Source organism: Chrysemys picta, chromosome 10 (genome assembly GCF_011386835.1).
Source record: "Chrysemys picta bellii isolate R12L10 chromosome 10, ASM1138683v2, whole genome shotgun sequence".
NCBI classification, from domain to species: Eukaryota; Metazoa; Chordata; order Testudines; family Emydidae; genus Chrysemys; species Chrysemys picta.
Window position 1 is genome coordinate 54,870,221 of NC_088800.1, and position 20,214 is coordinate 54,890,434.

The 20,214-nt window shown below is 47.9% G+C and overlaps 1 protein-coding gene across 1 annotated transcript in view; it reads right to left on the reverse strand.

Annotated features, from left to right (window-relative positions):
- TRAP1 (TNF receptor associated protein 1) overlaps positions 1-20,214 on the reverse strand; it is a 64,731-nt gene that overhangs the window by 42,232 nt on the left and 2,285 nt on the right. The window contains exons 2-4 of the mRNA XM_008162528.4: positions 9,447-9,614; positions 7,623-7,705; positions 6,544-6,684 (exon numbers count right to left, since the gene is read on the reverse strand). Of these exons, the coding sequence (XP_008160750.2) occupies positions 6,544-6,684; positions 7,623-7,705; positions 9,447-9,614 (392 nt within the window). The remainder of the gene's footprint in view (positions 1-6,543; positions 6,685-7,622; positions 7,706-9,446; positions 9,615-20,214) is intronic.

Sequence of the window (20,214 nt, forward strand, 5' to 3'; positions counted from 1 at the left end):
CATTTGACTGGATGGTCTTTATAATGGGCAAGGCCACCCTAGAGGGCCCTTCCGGTGTCAGAAATGTCCACCATGGGGTCCTCTTCTTCTACCACCTCCTCCACCTGGAGGTTCATGTTTAGGGCCACCCACCGTAGGAGTTCCTGCAGAGCCCTGTAGTCCATGGGTGGTGGGCCGGATGTGGATGTACCTGCCACTGCCTCATCAGGAGAAGACGAGGAGGACGCGATGGGCAGGACCGGGTCTGAGACAGCCCCTTGATCTACTAGGTCCGGTTCCTCCAGAGCACTGGGTGTAGCCTCCACCAGGGGTGGGGCTGGGTCCAGAGTTTGTGTGGGGTCCAGAAGAGGACTGAGGGTTGCCTTGGGGATACGGGACCCCGAATGTGATGGCGGAGGGACGCCAGGAGGGGCACCCTGGGCCTGGTGGTTCACCCAGGGGGTCCAAAACTACCACTGGGGCTGCCAGTGGGGCACTGAAGTGTCCTGTCCGAGATTGCCCAGGCCTGATCGGGGTACTTCCGATGCTCCCGATGCCTTACCCAACCTAAGGGCGGAATGGGTACCACGAGGAATGGCGAGATCCGGACGGTGAATGGCAGTGCCATTGTGGAGAACGGTACCAGGAGATCAACCAGCACCGAGAAGTTGGGCTTCGCCACAGTGGGGAGCGGCAACGGGAGTGCAACCGTGATCGGTGCCATGCCGGAGAGCGGTGCCGCGATCGGTGTCACGGAGAGGTGTGGTGCCGTTGCACAGAATGGTGTTGATCCGAGTGGTGCCGTGAGGTCTCAGATTGTGACCTATATCTCGAGCAGGACCACGACCTATCAGTCGATGACTACCTCAAGCGGGAGTGGCTCTGAGGACAAGGGCTGCAAGACCAGTGCCGCAAGTCGGACCAGTGCTGCAAGTCAGACTGGCACGGAGCATATGTGCAGTGCTGGGACTCAGAGCGGCGTTGGGACTCAGAGTGGCGTAGTGATGCTGGTCTGGGGCGGTTTGCCTCTTGACGGTACCGGGGCTCAAGATGGGGCCTTAGGCACCATCATTACAATGAGCCCTCTAGAGGCCTCAAAAGTATCTGGCATAGAGGGTAGCGTGACCTCCTCCACCTGCAGTTGCAGGGAGTCTGGCGGTGCGGGGCTTCCCGGGGAGGCGGGGGCCTGTGTGGGTTGAGGCCTGCTGGAGGGTCTGTCGGCCTTATGCCTCTGGTCCGCACCATGCCCTGCTGGGGTTGAGATGTCCGCCTCAAGCCTTTGTGGAAGCTTTTCCATGGCCTGCTTTTTACAGGTGGCCGGGGAGTGGGAGCGGTGCCGGAGAGAGCGCTTTGGGGTCCCGGGGGACTGCCGGCCCCTAGGAGGGTGTGCCAAGTCCTTTTTTAGTGCTGTAGATGGCACCGCTGGAGGAGCACTTCGCACCAAGGTGCTCGGGGCCAAGTCTTGTGGCGGACAGAGAGCAGACTTCATGAGGAGTTTTAGTCTAATGTCCCTCTCCTTTCTAGTGCAAGGTTTGAACGCCTTGCAAATTTTGCACTTATCCGCCTGATGGGCCTCACCCAGACACTGAAGACAGGAGTCGTGGGGGTCGCCCGTGGGCATAGGCTTGCTGCAGGAGCTACAAGGTTTGAAGCCCTGGGACGGCATGCCCCAGAGCCCCGCAGGGCACTCGTTGAAGGGGAAAAAAAAAACCAACTGCTAAAGACTATATTTTACAACTAAAGATAACAATTAACTAACAATGGGTAACGATATACAAAGATAAGTAGAATAGGTAGGGAGTAGTGGAGCACTTGAGAACAAGAGATCACTGTTCCAACAACCGTCACCCTCGGTAAGAAGGAACTGAAGGAGGGTTGGGCCAGCAGGATCATATATAGAGCACCATATCGGTGCCACTCCAGGGGGCTCCACAGCCGGCCCGACGCGTAGCTGCTAGGGAAAAGTTTCCGACATCCGTGCACGCAGCAGGCGCACACACCTAACTGGAATTGATATGGGCAAGCACTCGAAGAAGTACCCAATAATAATGGGGGATTTCAACTATCCTCATATTGACAGGGAACGTGTTACCTCAAGGTGTGATGCAGAGATAAAATTCAAGACACCATTTAATGACTGCTTCTTGGAGGAATTCTGGATTTAGTCCTAAGTGGAACACAGGGTCTGGTCTAAGAGACGAATATAGCTGAACCGCTCAGTAACAGCAACAATAATGCTGTTATTAAATTTAACATCCTTGCAGGAGGGAAAATACCAAAGAAACCCACCGCAGTAGCATTTAACTCAAAAAGAGGAACTAAACAAAAATGAGGAGGCTAGTTAAACAGAAATCAAAAGGAACGGTCACAAGAGTGAAATGCCTGTAAGCTTCATGGAAACTTTAAAAAAACACCATCATAGAGTCTCAAATTATATGTATACCTCACATAAACAAAAGTAGTAAGAGGGTCAAAAAAATGCCACCATGGCTAAACAACAGAGTAGAAGAGGCAGTTAGAGACAAAAAGACATTTTCTAAAAAGTGGAGGTCAAATCCTACTGAGGAAAACAGAAAGGAGCATAATCTCTGGCAAGTGTAAAAGTATAATCAGGCAGGCCTAAAAAGACTTTGAAGAGCAATACCAAAAGACCAAAAAAAAAAAAAAAATTGCTGTTCATTTTTGTAAATACATCAGAAGCAGAAAGCCTGCTAAACAATCAGTGGGGCCACTGGACAACCAAGGTGCTAAAGGAGCACTCAAAGAAGAAAAGGCTGTTACAGAGAAGCTAAATGAATTCTCTGCATTGGTCTTCACTGCAGAGGATGTGAGGACATGACACCTAAGTCATTTTTTTTAGGTGACAAATCTGAGGTACTGTCTCAGATTGAGGTGTCATTAGAGGAGGTTTTGGAACAAACTGATAAATTAAACGGTAATAAGTCATCAGGACCAGATGATATCACCCAAGAGTTCTGAAGGAACTCAAATATGAAACTGCAGAGACGGGACACTAGATGGGGAGGGCTCTGAGTTACTACAGATAATTCTTTCCCAGGTATCTGCCTGGTGTGTCTTTCCCACATGCTCAGGGTCTAACTCAGAGGTGGACAAACTTTTTGGCCCAAGGGCCACATCTGGGTATGGAAATTGTATGACAGGCCATGAATGCTCATGAAATTTGGGGTTGGGGTATGGGAGGGGGTGAGGGCTCCAGCTGGGGGTGTGGGCTCTGGGGTGGGGAACCCAGGACATGCCCTGCAAATCCCAGGAAGAGCAGATATGGGCTAGACAGGAACTGCATCCCAGTGCTGGGATTACAGCTGTGTCTAGGTCTCTAATGGAGAAATCACTTGCTTAGACAATGGCCAAGGAACTATAACAGCACTGTGAAACTCAGAAAATAACAAATACAATTCACTAACCCAAGGATTCTGAAACACCCCCTACTGTGGAACACAACACACACTGTATTGCCCAGCCCCCGTCTCCTCACTCATGATCACTTATCATCACTATGGCAAATGCAGCAGGCCCTTACGTGGAAAAGTGAAAGTATCTAGCATATTTTAACAGTCTCTGAAGACGTAAGTGCTTTCTCCTTTGTGACAAAGATTACTTATGCTGTGTCCTTTGGACTTCATCTCATCTTCCTGCTCCCTCCATTCTGCTCCCCTCTCCCTAGACATTCCCGTCCCTTGTCCCCCTTCTCCCCTCAACGTGCTTCCCAGCTACCCCATTCCCTGGTTCCCTTGGCACTCCTCTAGGGCCTGCTGGTGGCTCAAAGCTCTAGTCTCACTGGTCACTCTGGCCCATGAGGAAAGCTCCTGCTTCCTCTCCACCTCCGCTTATATAGCAGTGACCTCAGTGTAGGCACCTAAGCTCATTCCAAATTGTTGGTTTTTTATAAGGAAGAGCCCAGCCAACAATAGAAGCAACTAGAAACAGGGAGAAGAGCCGGCTCCACGTGACCAGTTAGTGCTCTGCGGGCCACAATCTGGGAGTGTTCGCCCTACCCTAAAAACTGCCTTTCTTTTGCTCCTAGGAAAAGTGAAAGCATCTCTGTCCTCCTTTCTCTGCCTCTGTGGGAGGAACTAGGGTTACCATATTTGAACATTGAAAAAAGAGGACACTCCATGGGGCCCCGGCCCCGCCCCAACTCCGCCCCTTCCCCTCCCCCGGTCCCACCCCTTTCCCCACCCCCGGCCCCGCCCAACTCCGCCCCTTCCCTGTCCCCATTCCAACCCCTTCCCCAAAGTCTCCGCCCCCTCCCCTGAGCACCCCACATTCCCCCTCCTCCCTCCCAGCCACACGAAACAGCTGCACCAATTCTAAAGTCAGGCACTCCACTAGTATAGAATCCCATGACTTTAATGAAGCTGCTCAGTGGAGGATCTGCCCCGGCGCTCAGTTTTTGGGAGCGGTCAGGACACGCAGCTCACACTGTTCTGTTTCCCAGCTCCCCAGATGCCTTGGAGCACCCAGTTCTCCTCCCTGCCCGGTAAAATCCCGGACATTTTGAGCTATTTAATTCTTTAATTCTAAAACGTAATTCTTTATATGTAGTGAACTTTGTATTTTCGTTTTGGCATTGTGTTTGCTCCTAGGATCAGGGGCAGCCAGGGTCTCCACGTGCTGGGCCCGCCACAAGCCAAGCTCAGAGGCTCCCATTGGCTGGGAAAAGCTCCAATGGGAGCTGTCGGAGCCAGCCCCTGCAAGCCCTGCCCCTGCAGCTCTGATTGGGCAGGTATTTCGCAGTGATCCACCACACTGCTGTGTCTCATCACAAATGGGGAGCTGAGTGCCATACAGCACACCCCAGCCCCAGGAGCTCTGATCCACTTGCAGGCAAGGCAGCCCGATGCCCATCGCAGCCAGAGCTCTGATCCCTCTGCACACTCCTGCCTTTTTCACACTGCCCTCCCCTCCTCCCCCACCACAGTCAGTGCTTTTTGGCGACTCCCCGGAGCAGCTCCCCCAGCGCTGCCCCCCACCTGTGCAATCAGCGGCGCATGGTACTCCCAGCTTTGCTGGCATCCCTGGCTTACCTTAGAGCAGGCTCTGGCGACTGCTGCTGCTCCCTGACTCTTCGGCTCTCTTTAAGAGCCAAGCTGCCCTAGTGCTACCGGCTTCAGGCACTTCTCCTACCTGGGCTCTAGCTGAGCTGCTCCTGCCAGCTCAGACTGTAAGAGCCGAGCTGCTGGCTTCTGGCAACCCTCCCCTACCTCAGGACCCAGAGCTGGCTGGACACGTCCCTTCCCCAGCTCAAGCCGAGCTGCTCGGCTCCGCCCCCTCAGACTTACAGAGCAGAGCTGCAGGAGCCAGCGTTACCGGCTTCAGGCAGCACCCCCCCTGCCTCGGGACCTTGCACCGTGGGAGCAGCTCAGCTGGAGCCGGGTAGGAGAAGTGCCTGGCTGGGGGCTCGGGGTCCGGAGGCAGGGGGGGTGCTGCCTGAAGCCAGTAGCGCTTGCTCGGGCAGCTTGGCTCTGTAAATCTGAGAGAGGAGGAGTGGAGCAGAGCCACAGGGGGAGAGGAAGTGCCGGCCATTTTCCCGGACATGTGTGGCTTTTCAGCAATTCCCCCCGGACGGGGGTTTGATTGCTGAAAAGCCGGACATGTCCGGGAAAAAGAGGACGTATGGTAACCCTAGAGGAACAGTGCGTTTGCCCCCTGCCACAAGAGAGACGAGGCCAGAGATGCACCCTCTTTCCTCTGGAGCATGCTGCATAAGAAAGAAATGTCACATAAATTCGGATACTGAGTAAATTCCATGACACTCTGCCAGCAGTAGGAACCCCTCAAACTCCAACCTTGACTCAGGTAGCAGGAAGCAAGAGCATTTGAAAGTCAAGGCACCAGAGATCTGTCTGCCAGAGAGCTTTAGTATCCCTGAAGTGCAGTATTTTATAGCTCAATACCGGAGACCAGAGTTAGGGGACTCTCTCATCCTAACAGAGCAGGTGTGACTGGGAGAGGGGCACAACAAACCAGGGGAGGGTTGCCCTCACCACACCAGCACCTCCTGCAGAGCTAGTTAGGAGGGGAGCTCTGCCTGCTGTCAGCACATGAGGTCTCAGACCTAGAGAAGCGCAGGGTCTCGGTGAAGAAAACCCCACCATGCACATACTGTATGGCAGCATGCTGTGCACCTGGCTGCCCTCCTCCCACATGGGCGGCTGCCTTTTAGTGGGGATACACTTGCAGAACGTGGAAAGTGCTTTAGTCCCAACACGGTAACAGGCACTATGGGAGAAGCCACAGGTTGTTTCCAGGAAAGGGCTGGAGCAGGGAACTTCCTCACAGCGGCATGGTATGGGGTGGGGGGGGGGGGGGGAGCACAAACTTGCTGGCCTTTCATCAAAGCTTGGAGTTACAGACACAATCTAGCATCATTGTCGAGCATTGACTAGCCTTGCAGACACCCAGCTGTGAAGGGCCAGGTGCACAGGGAAGCTGTGGAGACTGATGGGGGCTACACTCCAGCTCAGCTTCTACTGGATTTCAGCTAGGACAAGCCGTGCAGAAAAGTGACTTCCTGTTCCTCGTGCCAGCAAAGGGAGATACCTGGATGGTTATTGTTCCCTTCTCGCTGTCTGTCTGCAGGTGAATCTCCATCTCTGGTAAGACCTTCCCTTCAGACATCAGCTTATGACGCAGCTTTTCCAGCGCATCACTGCCATTGGAGATCAGTTCCCGGATAAACACCTGGGGAAGGAACGTTGGTATGTACTGCAGCCTCTGTCTAGCCAGCAGTGCTCCCAGCCAGCTGCATGGCACCCCCACAGTGGTCAGGGCACGCTGCTGGCTTGTACGCAGGTTTTTATCCCAACAGAGGAACTAGTCCGGAGGGACAGACATACAGACTGCAACACTCTAGGTGTGGCCATGTCACAGCCCCTAAACGGGGTACTAGAAGAGGAGGGGTTTGAGGACAGCATTCTTTACACTGGCACTGTTGGCTCCTTTGGAAAGAACATGTGGGTTTTGGCACTTCAGTCTTCTGAGTGATACTGATGCCAGAACCCCAGAGTGCATCCTTTCCAATGGAGCCAGAAGTCTCAGAGTGAAGCTTCCTGTCCCAAACATGGCTGGATTGTGTGTATAGGCAAAGCCTTAGTCAAAAATCTGGAGCACACCCCATTCTCGCCACATCTGCCAGCAAGGACAGGGCAGCCTTCCATCGATCCCTGCATTTAAAATGCTACACTAAAGAGCTAAGGGGGGAAAATGGCCAGTAAAAGGAAGGGGATAGTTCCAGCGAGGCAGCATGCTAGCACAGCACTGTCTTGACTCCGTTAGCTCCATCGGGCTGGAACTCTACATGCAGTGCAGCACAGAGCCAACTGTATTTCTCCATTTAGTGGTGTGGGGGCTGGTTTGTTTAAACTTGGTGCTAAAACACAGCCAATTGCCAGAGCCAGAACAGGCCCACTGAGTCATCTGGATGTATTTACACATGAAATTAAAAACATACTCTAAAGGTTTCAATGGAAGCTTGGAGCGTGACCAGCCCAGGGTCTATTGGGAAGTCAAGCAGGCATTCCCACTGCAAGGACAGTGTCTGGCTCTGACACAGACTTATATATACATGGCTTTGCCAACAGAAACTTCACCAGCATCAGTAGGATTAGTAGGTGACCTACCTCCTTCTCCGAGTACAAGGAACGTGCAACAATGTCCAACAGCTTCTTCGTCTCTGCCTGGAACTCATGTTTGGAGGCTTCTCCTAGAATTAATCACACACACGCATACCCAAGGGCATTTCACACAGTTCTCTCATACAGGAAAAGCACACACAGCCTCACCAATGTGCCTCAGCCGCTCAGGGCCCTGGCTAGGCGTGGCAGGGGATATGGGCATCTATGGCCTCCACAGAGACTGCCAACAAAAGCACTATTTATTTCCAAATGTGAGAATGGTTTTTGCCATGTGGGCACCCTGTCAGCTGAGACAACACACAGACTGCAGAACGGCCATTAGACGATATATTATGTGAGTTTAGGTCACTACATGTCTGGGCTGAAGCTGAACCAGTGACCAGAGGTGAAAAATTACACTCCATTCCCGATCCATGGAGCCATCCAATCTCCAAATCTCCATCTCTAAAAATGCCTTCCCCTGTTTCATAGCCAATCTTACACCATCTCACTGTTAGAGCACCACGCGCTGCCAGATGTGAGCCCTCACTGTTGTTCCAAAAGAGGCTGGTGGGGAAAGGGAGCTCCGTGTAAAGGAGCTATCTGCAAACACTGCACTCATGGAGCTTCAACAAGTGCCCAACATAAAAAAACATATTCTGAGTAAAACAGAAGAAGCCATTGTGTTAATCTGGCACCTCTCTGCTGAAGCACCCTCGACACTGCACACACCCCGCTAATTAATATGCTTAATCCTACTGAATGACAACAGCATCTCAAAGAGAACAACACTTTACAAAATGCTTCTCTCAAGAGGCTCTCTTTCAGGCTCTTTTTAAAGCCCTGATCTTTGTCATTTCCTATGCTAGACACACTTAAGACCCTACGGAGCACAGTCAAAGTTACCTGTGACCTGTCACATGTCTGCAGCTGCTTGCAGACAAAATCCCAGATTCTCTGACCCCAGAGGGCAAGATGATGGGTGCAGGGGGCAGTAGACACTCAATGGGTGCAGAGGGACCAAGTTCATTTAAGGGCTTCGTAGCCTTGGATCTTCAAAAATACAAGGTGTACGGAAAAGGCCTTGGAATATTGAGTTTAAGATGCTATTTCTGTGTTCAGATAACTCACATGAGTTTGTTTTAGAGCAGCTCTGCTTGGAGGTAGGCAAAGCAATTAGTTCTAACTAAAGGGATGACAGCATGATTTTAATCAGAGATCTTCATCATCAAAAGTAATGAGCTGGGCAGACACAGTTCATTTATGTAACAATAAATGTAATCACAGGCAAGAGGCAGGTCCTCTGGAACCCCCCTACCTACACACTCAAAAGTTACATCTACCAGAGCACAGTGCAGGCTTCTGCCAGGCTGCAACTGGAAAGGCGTGACTCTCTCACTCTTAAATAATTTTATTTCTCAACAGGTTCATGCTTCCTGAGAGATATTGAGAGGGTACAGGGCTGAACCTGTTCCTCCTGTTTTATTCTTCACTCTGTATTTACTACTTTGCTAGAGGGACGTTTGCCTTGTTGTGTTCATTCTGGTGATTTTATTTTTGCTAGGGTACCTGGAAGTCCTTGATCATGAGACTCCAAGAATTTACTCTTATTGAAGCATCAATGACAATCTTCCACAAGTCCCGAAAGTCCATCCCAAAAGCCATTCTAACTGATGGGATGACAAACACCTGCACTTCTCCCCCTCCAGAGGTACCTTGGGAGATAGGCCCAAGCTCCTGCTCTCCCAATTAGGCACTGTTTTGCCAAGGTTGGGTTTTCAATGCACCCCAAGAGACTTTCTTACAGTGATATCCCCGGCCTCTGCTCACCTTTTACATTCTCTGTATTGCTGATGATGATGTGCAGGGGCTCCTCTTCCTTGTTCTCAGCTGCCTGGGTACTGTACTTCTGCCCAGCGAGAATACTGAAGGCAGCTAAGTTGTGCCGTGGGACTGGGAAATGGAGGGCTGCTCTCTGAAGACATGCGGTTCCTCTTCCTAGAAGATGCAATTCAAGCGGTTTTAGTCTAAATCATACATATTAGAGATAGGAAAGCTCTATCAAGGTCACAATTCCCTTTCCCGGGGGACTAATGCAGGATTGCTCCCTAAGGTACACTGTCCTATGCATTGTCCAGTTGAGTTTTCAATCCCCACGTGATTGGGCTCTGGCCGGAGCCTGGGCTCTGAGACCCAGCAAGCGGGGGGTGTCTCAGAGCTGAGTCCAAATGTCGCATTGCTATTTTTAGCCCCATAGCGCGAGCCCAAGTAAATTGACCCACGCTCTGAGACTTGCTGCTGGGGGTCTTTTTTCTGCAGTGTAAAGATACCCATATATTTTACTGACAGAAAGTTTTTCTACTACCAAACCTGTTTTCCTTTGCTCAGTTACATTTCATTACTCCTGGTTACATGCCTTTTGACCACCCCCCTATAGAATTCTACTCCAATTTGGCCCTCATACCTGGTAGTTTATGATACTGGCAGTAAACATTCAACCCTGAGCTCTCAAAGATGCCTCTTTTGGCAGAGTGTAGCTACTGGTCAGAATGCCAGAATCACGCCCCCAGGGCAGAGCCAGTTTTAGGAGTAAACAGTACATGCTGCCTCTCAGGGTCTTATCAGAAGCAAGAGTCACAACCCGGCTAATGACAGCTAATTCCACTACCTCCACTAGGAACATAGGAATTGCCAGCATTGTCATATTCTTGCACCGTCTGACTTAGCTAAGTGGATCATAGAAGACCCTCTTCTGTTTGGCTGACAATGAAACGAAGACAAACACTGGCTACTAACCAACATTTGCAGCACTTGGCAGATACAAAGCACTGTCTGATATTAGTGCTCAGTGTGATTGTCTATGTTGTGAAGACAAAAGGAAATGGTGCTAGAATGATGTTCCAATCTAGAAGGCAAGGCAAATATATTCAGAGGTGGGTGAACATGCATGCAGCCACATAACCACATATTCAAGCCGGTTTCAGAAGGACTGGGTTATGCCAGTTGTACAGGGAAATGATGGTGTATAAGAACCTCAAAAGGCCCTTTTCAGAGAGCTTGAGATCCAACAGGCCCTGTAACACACACAAGCGATTCCCAGACTTTACTTCCTCCAGATTTCCACTGTGTATTTTACACCTAACGAGCAGCAAACTCTGCTGCATTCCATTTGCCAGGATTGAGTGGTCCTGAGCCTGGGGCTGAGGGGAAATCATCAGGCAGAGGAGGGTGTATTAACTCATCTCCTCCATGACAAAGGATACAAAGTGGAATAGGAATGCTCTGGCAAGTGGATGAGTGGTTTTCCACCCTTTGCCACTCTAGCCCAGCATTTAAGCTGCAGCTTGCCCCACATTGCGAGTGGCAGAGCCTCCTTGGGGCCAGGTGGGGAGAGGGAGAGAACCTGGTCAAGCCACAAAAGCCAGGAGCAGGCAGCAGCAGGCAATACTGGGCTTTTACAAAAATTCTTTTTTGCCCCGTAGGCTGTTTCGTCAGCCGAGGAAGGGAAGCGAACTCCAGGCCCAAGTCTGTTATAAAGGCCTTTACCTTTGGGCCCCATTCACTATTTACTGTTTACAACAACAGGTACAAACAAAATAAAACTATCCAACCAAAAATGCTGACTAGAATCCCAAGAACCTTGCTGCCTGTATCAGCCAGTGCCCGGGCCACCACAGCCCTCTCCCCTGGTACCTCTTTGGATTCAGCTTCCTCTTCCCGCCATGTGATAGGCAGAGATCTCTTAACCCTTTCCAGGCTGCTGCTTTTACCTCATCATAGTACCTGATACAAGTTACCACCCTTTACCCCTCAAACCCTAGGCTGAGTCGGTTATCAACCCCAAATAGTCCCTTACCATGTCTCCCATTCAAAAACAGTTCCAAGTCATGATGCACTTTTCCAGCCAGAACCCCCAATTATTTCTCAATAGTTCTGTCCTTAAAGAGCCTGTGAATAGCTCTTATGCACTTGAATGCCTCCTACACCGGTAACTGTTTTGCTGTATCACACACAGTTCTGCCTCACTGTTCAAGCAAAGGTCTGTAGCCTTCATTCCAATGCATTTGTTGTACTGATCCAAGAAAATGAAGAAAAAGCCCACCTGAATGAGGATCTAAGAACCAGAGAGTGAACCAGTCCATCACACTAAGAGAAGGGTCAATTCAGAAAGAGACACAGGCAATGCCTGAGCCAGCCTGGGCTTTACAATCTGCCATTTTAACCCTGTGGTGCAGAACAAAAAGAAAAATCTGCAAATACACCTACACTCAGGAATCAAGGGCTATGAAAGGAGCTTTGCCCAGTCACTGCCTCCAGTGAGCCAAAAAGAAAAACAATCCATTGGCATTTTCCTCCCATTTTCAAGTCAGCTTCTGTCATCGGGTTTACAAACAGCAAGTCCTGAGAGTCTATTCACCCAACATACACAAACAGAATGCTGCCCCCACACACACGTGCTGGATCTCTCTGGAAACCTCAAATATTTATAATTCTTGGCCTAGTCACATCTTCTGCGTCTGTCTCTCCAAAGCACAATGAATAAATCATCAATCAATTCCAAGATTATGTTTGGATCTGTATAACATTTGGTCTTAATAGCATTAATTAATAGCTGGCATTGTGTCAGCCAAAGACGAAAATTGTTAAATTCAAGCTACAACTTTTTTAGATTATTCGCCTCCTGTGAAACCCCTACTTGGCCAGCAGAGGAGGGACTCCTGGCAATTTCAAGACACAGAACCGTGGCCATTTATATATGCAGAGTGAGAGAGAAAGCGCTCTCTGAACTAGCAAGGAAAAGCCACACACACAAAAACAGCTTGGGAAGCAAAGCTCCTGACACCAGAGACAAAGTGGAATTAACTCACATGCCTTGTATAGCTTTGGAGATCAGCCGCAAGCTGTGCCATGTTAGATCATGACATATTAGGGATGGAGCTTTTGGGTGGTCAGGAAGCCTCCAAGGGGTGCCACCACTATCCTGTTTGTACCACATTTGAAGGGGAAACAGATACATCACTTTCAAACTGATATTTTTCAGTGACTTCCAAGTCACCTTCCCCTACGATCCCAGGTGCATAGGCTCTCCACTCAGATGGGGAATACACCAAAGGGAATGTCTGGGCTCATAAACCCAAAACAGAGAAACAAACAAAATCTCTCACACTCACACAGCATCTTTCATCCCAAACTGTGCAGGAGCCCACAGCACGTTGCAAACTCAAAACGATCACTTCCCCCACTTCTGAAGCACAGCCTCCATGGAAGTAAAACATGGCAGCTATTCAGCAGTGCACAGCACCACTATCCAGAAGGTCAGGCCAGGAAATAAAGAGTGATACAGCGTACAGATTGAAAACAGATTGACAGAGCCAGACGAGTACCCAGAAGTCACCTCCTACAAGACAGGCCCAACAAAGAAAATAACAGAACACCACTAGCTGTCACCTTCAGCCCCCAACTAAAACCTCTCCAGCGCATCATCAGAGATCTACAACCTATCCTGAAAGATGATCCTTTACTCTCACAGATCTTGGGAGACAGACCTGTCCTCGCTTACAGACAACCCCCCAACCTAAAGCAAATACTCACCAGCAACCACACATCACTGAACAAAACCACTAACCCAGGAACCTATCCTTGTAACAAACCCCGATGCCAACTCTGTCCACATATCTATTCAAGTGACATCATCATAGGACCTAATCACATCAGCCATACCATCAGGGGCTCATTCACCTGCACATCTACCAATGTGATATATGCCATCATGTGCCAGCAATGCCCCTCTGCCATGTACATTGGCCAAACCGGACAGTCTCTACGCAAAAGAATTAATGGACACAAATCTGACATCAGGAATCAAAATACTCAAAAACCAGTGGGAGAACACTTTAACCTGTCTGGTCATTCAGTGACAGACCTGCGGGTGGCTATATTACAACAGAAAAACTTCAAAAACAGACTCCAACGAGAGACTGCTGAGCTAGAATTGATATGCAAACTAGACACAATCAACTCCGGTTTGAATAAGGACTGGGAATGGCTGAGCCATTACAAACATTGAATCTATCTCCCCTTGTAAGTATTCTCACACTTCTTAACTGTCTGTACTGGGCTAGCTTGATTATCACTTCAAAAGTTTTTTTTCTCTTAATTAATTGGCCTCTCAGAGTTGGTAAGACAACTCCCACCTGTTTATGCTCTCTGTATGTGTGTATATATATCTCCTCACTATATGTTCCATTCTATATGCATCCGAAGAAGTGGGCTGTAGTCCACGAAAGCTTATGCTCTAATAAATTTGTTAGTCTCTAAGGTGCCACAAGTACTCCTGTTCTTCTTTTTACCTATGATTAGATTGCCAAGTCTTACTAAATAAAGTGTATTGTCCCCCATTACAGGATTTTTCTTGCATACCACCTGACGAGAGCTCACATACTCTTAGGGGACGCATACCCCAGTCTGAAAACCACTGCTCTAAAGTATTCCTGAGAAGTCTCCCATTCAAGTACTGCGCAGGTCTCAACCTGCTTAAGTGACGAGATCTGACAAGATTGCAGTCGAGCCTGGTATGGATGAAGAGAAGAGGTGACAGCCTTTCTAAGCAGGGGCAGTCATCTCTCTTGCATCACTTTAATTCAGCCTATAAGCTTGTGTATACTTAAAACATTGCAGCGGCACAGCGGTACCACTGCAGCACTTCAGTGTGGACACTACCCACACTGCCTGGAGGGGTTCTCCTGTCAGCATAGATAATCCACATCCTTGAGAGGCGGTAGCTAGGTCAATGGAAGAGCACTGTCTACATGAGGACTTAGGTCAGCTTAACTATGCTGCTCAGGGGTGTGGATTTTTCACTTGCCTGAGCAACGTAGTTATGCCGCCCTAATTTTCTAATGTAGATGAGGCCTATGTCACTGTCCTCATTTCCGACCCCCCAGAGCAGGGCACACCCTTGTCTCTTTCCAGCAGGCCTCAAGGACATTTTTAAAAGATGACATTCAGGGAGTGCTTGAGCGGGATGCAGACCAAACTACCCAATCCCAGACACACAGCTTCCTCCTCAGATATGATTGCTAACAAGCCATCGAGTATTCCCTCTATAGATGAGATGAACTGCCCAGAAATGTTGAAGCCACTCAGCAGTGCAATAAATCTAATGACTTTAGTCTGATATTTGCCTTATCTGTACTAGGGTTTCCTGTCACATCTCTTCCTCATACCACAAAGGGAATCCATAGACCACAGTGACAGCCTACAAAGCAGCAGCATCAAGCCATTTGGTGATTAGGAGCCACACAAACTCCAAGGAAACCATGATGAGCAGAGGCTGCTAAGAGCCCAGCATACAGGGAGATTCAGGGAGGAAGCTGCCAAAACCCACTACTTCTTGCATTTTACTGCACACTCTCATTAACTCTGATACCATTCGCAGGCTTGACAATGCAGCTGTAAGAAAGCAAGGGAAGTAGCAACTGGTATCACAGTATACGAGCTTTCAGATTCCCTTAGCCTGTCATCTTGTCAGATCTCTTAAGCATGGTCTGTATTCGCCTAGGAAATTTCCAAGGCCTTTAGACCCAAAGCCAGTTCCTTGGAAGTTCCCCTCATAGTGGTCACTGCCACAGCATGGTGCTGGCAGGCAGGGCTAGATTTTGGATGAGATGTTAAACTCAAATCCTGACCATCTCTAGTCGTTTAAAAAAATCCTGTGGCACTTTTGCAAGCACAGGAGTGCTAACTCCAACTTCTTGATCAAGTTAAACTGGAATAGTTATTTTCTAATCTAAATAAGATCCCCCTGAAGTTTCAATGGCATAGTTTATTCTGCCACAAACTGACTGGAATTATAGATGGAAAAAACCATTTGGTAATCCATGCTATCACCCTGCCCCCAATCCCATTTCCTACCACAAATTTTCAGATGGGTTGTCTACTTCTCCAGTATCTCAGTTCTGGCCATCCCATTACAGCAGGGGTAGGCAACCTATGGCACGTGTGCCAAAAGCGGCATGCGAGCTGATTTTCAGTGGCACTCATACTGCCCTGGTCCTGGCCACTGATCCGGGGGGGCTCTGCATTTTAATTTAATTTTAAATGAAGCTTCTTAAACATTTTAAAACCCTTATTTACTTTACATACAACAATAGTTTAGTTATATATTATAGACTTATAGAAAGAGACCTTCTAAAACGTTAAAATGTATTACTGGCACACGAAACCTTAAATTAGAGTGAATAAATGAATGCTCGGCACACCACTTCTGAAAGGTTGTCGACCCCTGCATTACAGTATAGTCCCGATTATCAGAATAGCAAGGGGGACACAGATTTTATTTGGATAATTGGGAGCTTCAATAATGAAGGGGCAGGAAGCAGGAGCTATTCAGCAACGGGGTGGCCTTGCCCATGGCAAGGTGCTAGTCATCCTCACACTCCTGGCCAGGGGTCCCTGCTCTGCCCCAGCAGAACCACAGCCTCTCCCCCACCCAGTGCCTGCAGGGATCAGATGTCATCAGCCCAGCAGCAGCACAGGGAGCCCTCTGCAACTCTGCTGTCATAGTCCCACTCGTTCACTCCTGTGACAGGATGGCTCCCTATGCTGCCACAGGAGCCATTCACTAGCAGGGTGACCTCCTGCACACCCAGCGGCTCCTCCTCCTCACAGTTTGGGCCGGGGAGGTGTGTCTGCTCCGTTATATATATGCATCCGAAGAAGTGGGCTGTAGTCCACGAAAGCTTATGCTCTAATAAATTTGTTAGTCTCTAAGGTGCCACAAGTACTCCTGTTCTTCTTTTTGCGGATACAGACTAACACGGCTGCTACTCTGAAACCTGCTCCGTTATGTGAACCTCAACATTATCCGATTCTCTTCCTTGTCCCCCAGCATGAGATTCCTGCTGGGAGGCAAGGAAGGGATTTGGATAATGCAGAGGTTCAAATAGGGTTTTGGATATAAGGGACTATACTGTATTCCTAAACTGTGTGCCTCAGTTACTCTTGTGTACCACCCTAAATAAATCCTTTTCCTCCTTGGCATTTACATTCTTCACATATTTGCTGCTTAGTCAAGTGATATCCAATAAGAGCTAACTGTCTCAGTCAGCTCCTTCAGGCCCTGAACATTTATGTTGCTCTTCTCCGAACGCTCTACAGTCTGCCATAATCTATAATCTGTCTGGAACCGAAGTGCCCAGACAGAGAGTGCAATGGCCTAGGTGCAATGGTATCATGGACATATGGAGGGACTATGACCTCCCTGCTCTATTTCCTTTCCCATATCGTTATGTATTACTATTTGTTAATCATTGACAATGTGCTCAAACCTGTAAAAACCACAACACAGCCTCACTCCCAAAGAGTAATCTAGTCAGCTAGGGTTGTGTAGTTTCTGGTAACTGACCAATGGGTAATACCTACAGACTGTAAAGCAACTTGGAGTCCAGTTCTTCTGACTGGAAAGAATGTATTACTACAGCCTTTTAACTCTGGAGAACTGAGTATACTAGAGTCAAGTGAAATAAATGTTTTGGTGTAAGTATAGAACCTAGTATTTGTCACCAGATGTTAAGAGAGACTAACACAACCAGCAGCCCTTGAGAGAAACAAAAGAGCTTACAAGGGCTTTGTCATGACTCTAGAAGACCCAAATTCACATCCCAGGGGATGCTGCAGATCAGCGATGGGGTGCATTAGCAGAGGTAAACTTTCACAGCCCCCGCCTGCTCTAACAAGCCCCAGTTCAGCAAAACACCTATGCACTTTCTAAAATTAAGCATGTGCTTCAAGGCTATTGAAGTTAATGTGACTTAACACTGTTGCCTGATTTAGGGTGTTAATAATATTAATTTGGATAGTATGCGTTTTAGGTTTGCCAGTCTGTTTGATCAGAAGATAAAAGTTCTTGTCCTGAATCAGGCTCCACAGAATTTACAAAGGACCCTCGGGGGTATGACAGGAAGCTCACACTGAGACAGATATAGCCATAAAGACTTTTTATTAAAATCAATGAAATAGTAAGTAAAAGGTAAAATAATCAGAGTTACAAAGTTACAATTGCATTACTGCTATTCAAAAGATACATATGGTATTATATGCTACAAAGCTTTGGTTAAAATACTCACACCCTTTCTTTATAACCTGGTGATAAGAGACACAGGACCCTCGGGCGGTTCAGGTTTCTCAATTCTTGAGTGAGAGATGCAGAGCTTAAAAGAAGCTAATGCTAAGAGCTATCAAAGCTAACTTAGAGTTTACTTAACTAACAAACAAACAAAATTAAGAACAAAAGCTTCTGGAAAACCAAGCTTAACCTAGTGCCCTTGGAACTTAAAGTTTGAAAAGAACGAGTACAGACTACTAAACTTAGTAGTGTCGTGTCTAGAGAGGGATAGATAGTCTAGCCAGGTGGGTCACCTCTTTTATAGGGTACAAGTGCCAGAAATCCTTCCTCCTATGCCCAAAATTTCATTCGGCACCCACAAAAATGTTAGGGTGCCCTTACTTCATAGGCTAGTATGTATGTGCATATTGATGACATGTACCTACGCACATGTTATTTTTGTTCTTTTTAGTCATTTCAGTTCTTTCCTTGTGGTGTACCTGTTAAGTCTGTGGGTACAAACTTGAAAACCCCCCTACCATTCTTCCATTATCTATCTGTCTAGGTAAGAGGTCTTAGACTTATGCGTGGGTACTTATCTAGTTAAAAGGTCTCAATATAGGCCAACTTTGCTATCTGGGTGAAAGGTCCCAGATATAGATATACTAACTTTGCCTTAGCTTAACATACAGGATATGGCCTGTAGGTTCCTTGCATTACTTACTTTAATATAAATCTATATAAACCTATTACAATAAACCAAATACTTAAACTATAAGAAAAGATATATATATGCAAGCAAGCAGGTTAATCCTTTAGGCTACAACACTTGCCCAACGTTAAAAATGTGTTCAAGTGCTTTGCTGTATAGGGACAGCTGCCAAATAAAGGCCTTCGGCTGACCAGAACCAGGATCTCTCTCCTATTCCAGAGCAGTGCATGCCAGCAAATTCACACAAATATCCCAACACCTCATACATATGGCTTTAAAGCTAAAAAAATAAAAAGCTAATCACATCTCCTCGGCAACACAAACTAACACGAGCACAGCACACCTGTCCTCCGCTGTCTACACTGGCTTCCCATAGAACTTCAAATCAAGTCAAGGTCTCAGCCCTTATCTTCAAAATGTTCCATGGCCCGGACCCAACATATCTAAAAGATTGTCTAAAGCCTGGGATGAAGACCATTGTTGTCACCTACACTGCTCTGGCACAATCAAACTTTCTACAATAAGAGTAAAGCTTGTCTGTGCTGGAGACAGAACTTTCTATGAGGAGACGGTCCAGAAATACGGAATGAACTCTACTACCAAGAATTAAGGACCACCACAAACACACTTGTTGCTCCAAGTGCAACATGCATTTCTTTAGCGTTGCCTTCTCTAATGTAAACACATAGCAACATGTATATTGTTATACATAATTGATTGAATCTGCTAATTGATTGAAAGCCCTGATGGGCCGGATCTGGCCCACGGGCCGTAGTTTGCCCTCCCATGTCCTACGCCATTGCGACTGCCCTCCAGACAGAGGAGAGACATAGATGCCTCTGGAGCCAATGAATGCCATTCCTTCTCCTGCATGGGACTCAGCACACTTCCCCTGCAGTGCTCAAACTTTGTAAAACCAGGGACTGAGAGATGCCAGGGTGAGGCACTGCTGTCAGAGCACTGGGCCAGGTGAGTCACTGTCTTCAGAGCACCAAACCAGCTCAGAGTCATCCAGGACTCACACCTCCCAAGGGGGAATAAATGTTCACAGAAGTGAAATCACTTATTCTTAATATATAAAAAGGAGTGGTTATGGAGGTGGAATACAAAAAGCTACTTCAAAATCTCTACACTGGTCTAATTTAAATTAGATCACACAAACTTTATTTGTATTGCAAGGGCCACCCAAAGCTCCCACTCAGAATCGGGGCCCCACTGAATGAGTCAACAATGTGATGCTGTTGAGAATAAGGCAAATGTAATTCTGGGGTGTATTAACAGGAGTGTCATACATAAGATATGGGAAGTAATTGTTCCACTCTACTTGACACTGGTGAGGCATCAGCTGGAGCACTGTGTCCAATTTTGGACAGAACACTCCAAGAAAGTTGTGGACCAACTGGAGTCCAGAGGACAGCAACAAAAACGAAGAGGTTTAAAGGAAATGTTGAAAGAATTGGACATGAAGGCTGAGGGGGCACAATAGTAACAAAAAGATTGTTATGAAGAGGATAGTGATCAATTACTGTCCATGTCCACCGAGGATAAGATAAGAAATAGTCTAGGACAAGAAGTACTCAGCTTAGTTTACAGCAAGGGAGGTTTAGGTTGGATATTAGGAAAAACTTTCTAACGATAAGGATCGATAAGCACTAGGTTACGTAGGGAGGTTGTGGAGTCATTGGAGGTATTTAAAAACAGGTAGACAAATACCTGGCAGGGATGGTCTAGGTATTGGTCCTCCCTCGGCACAGGGAGCTGGACTAGATGTCCTCCTGAGG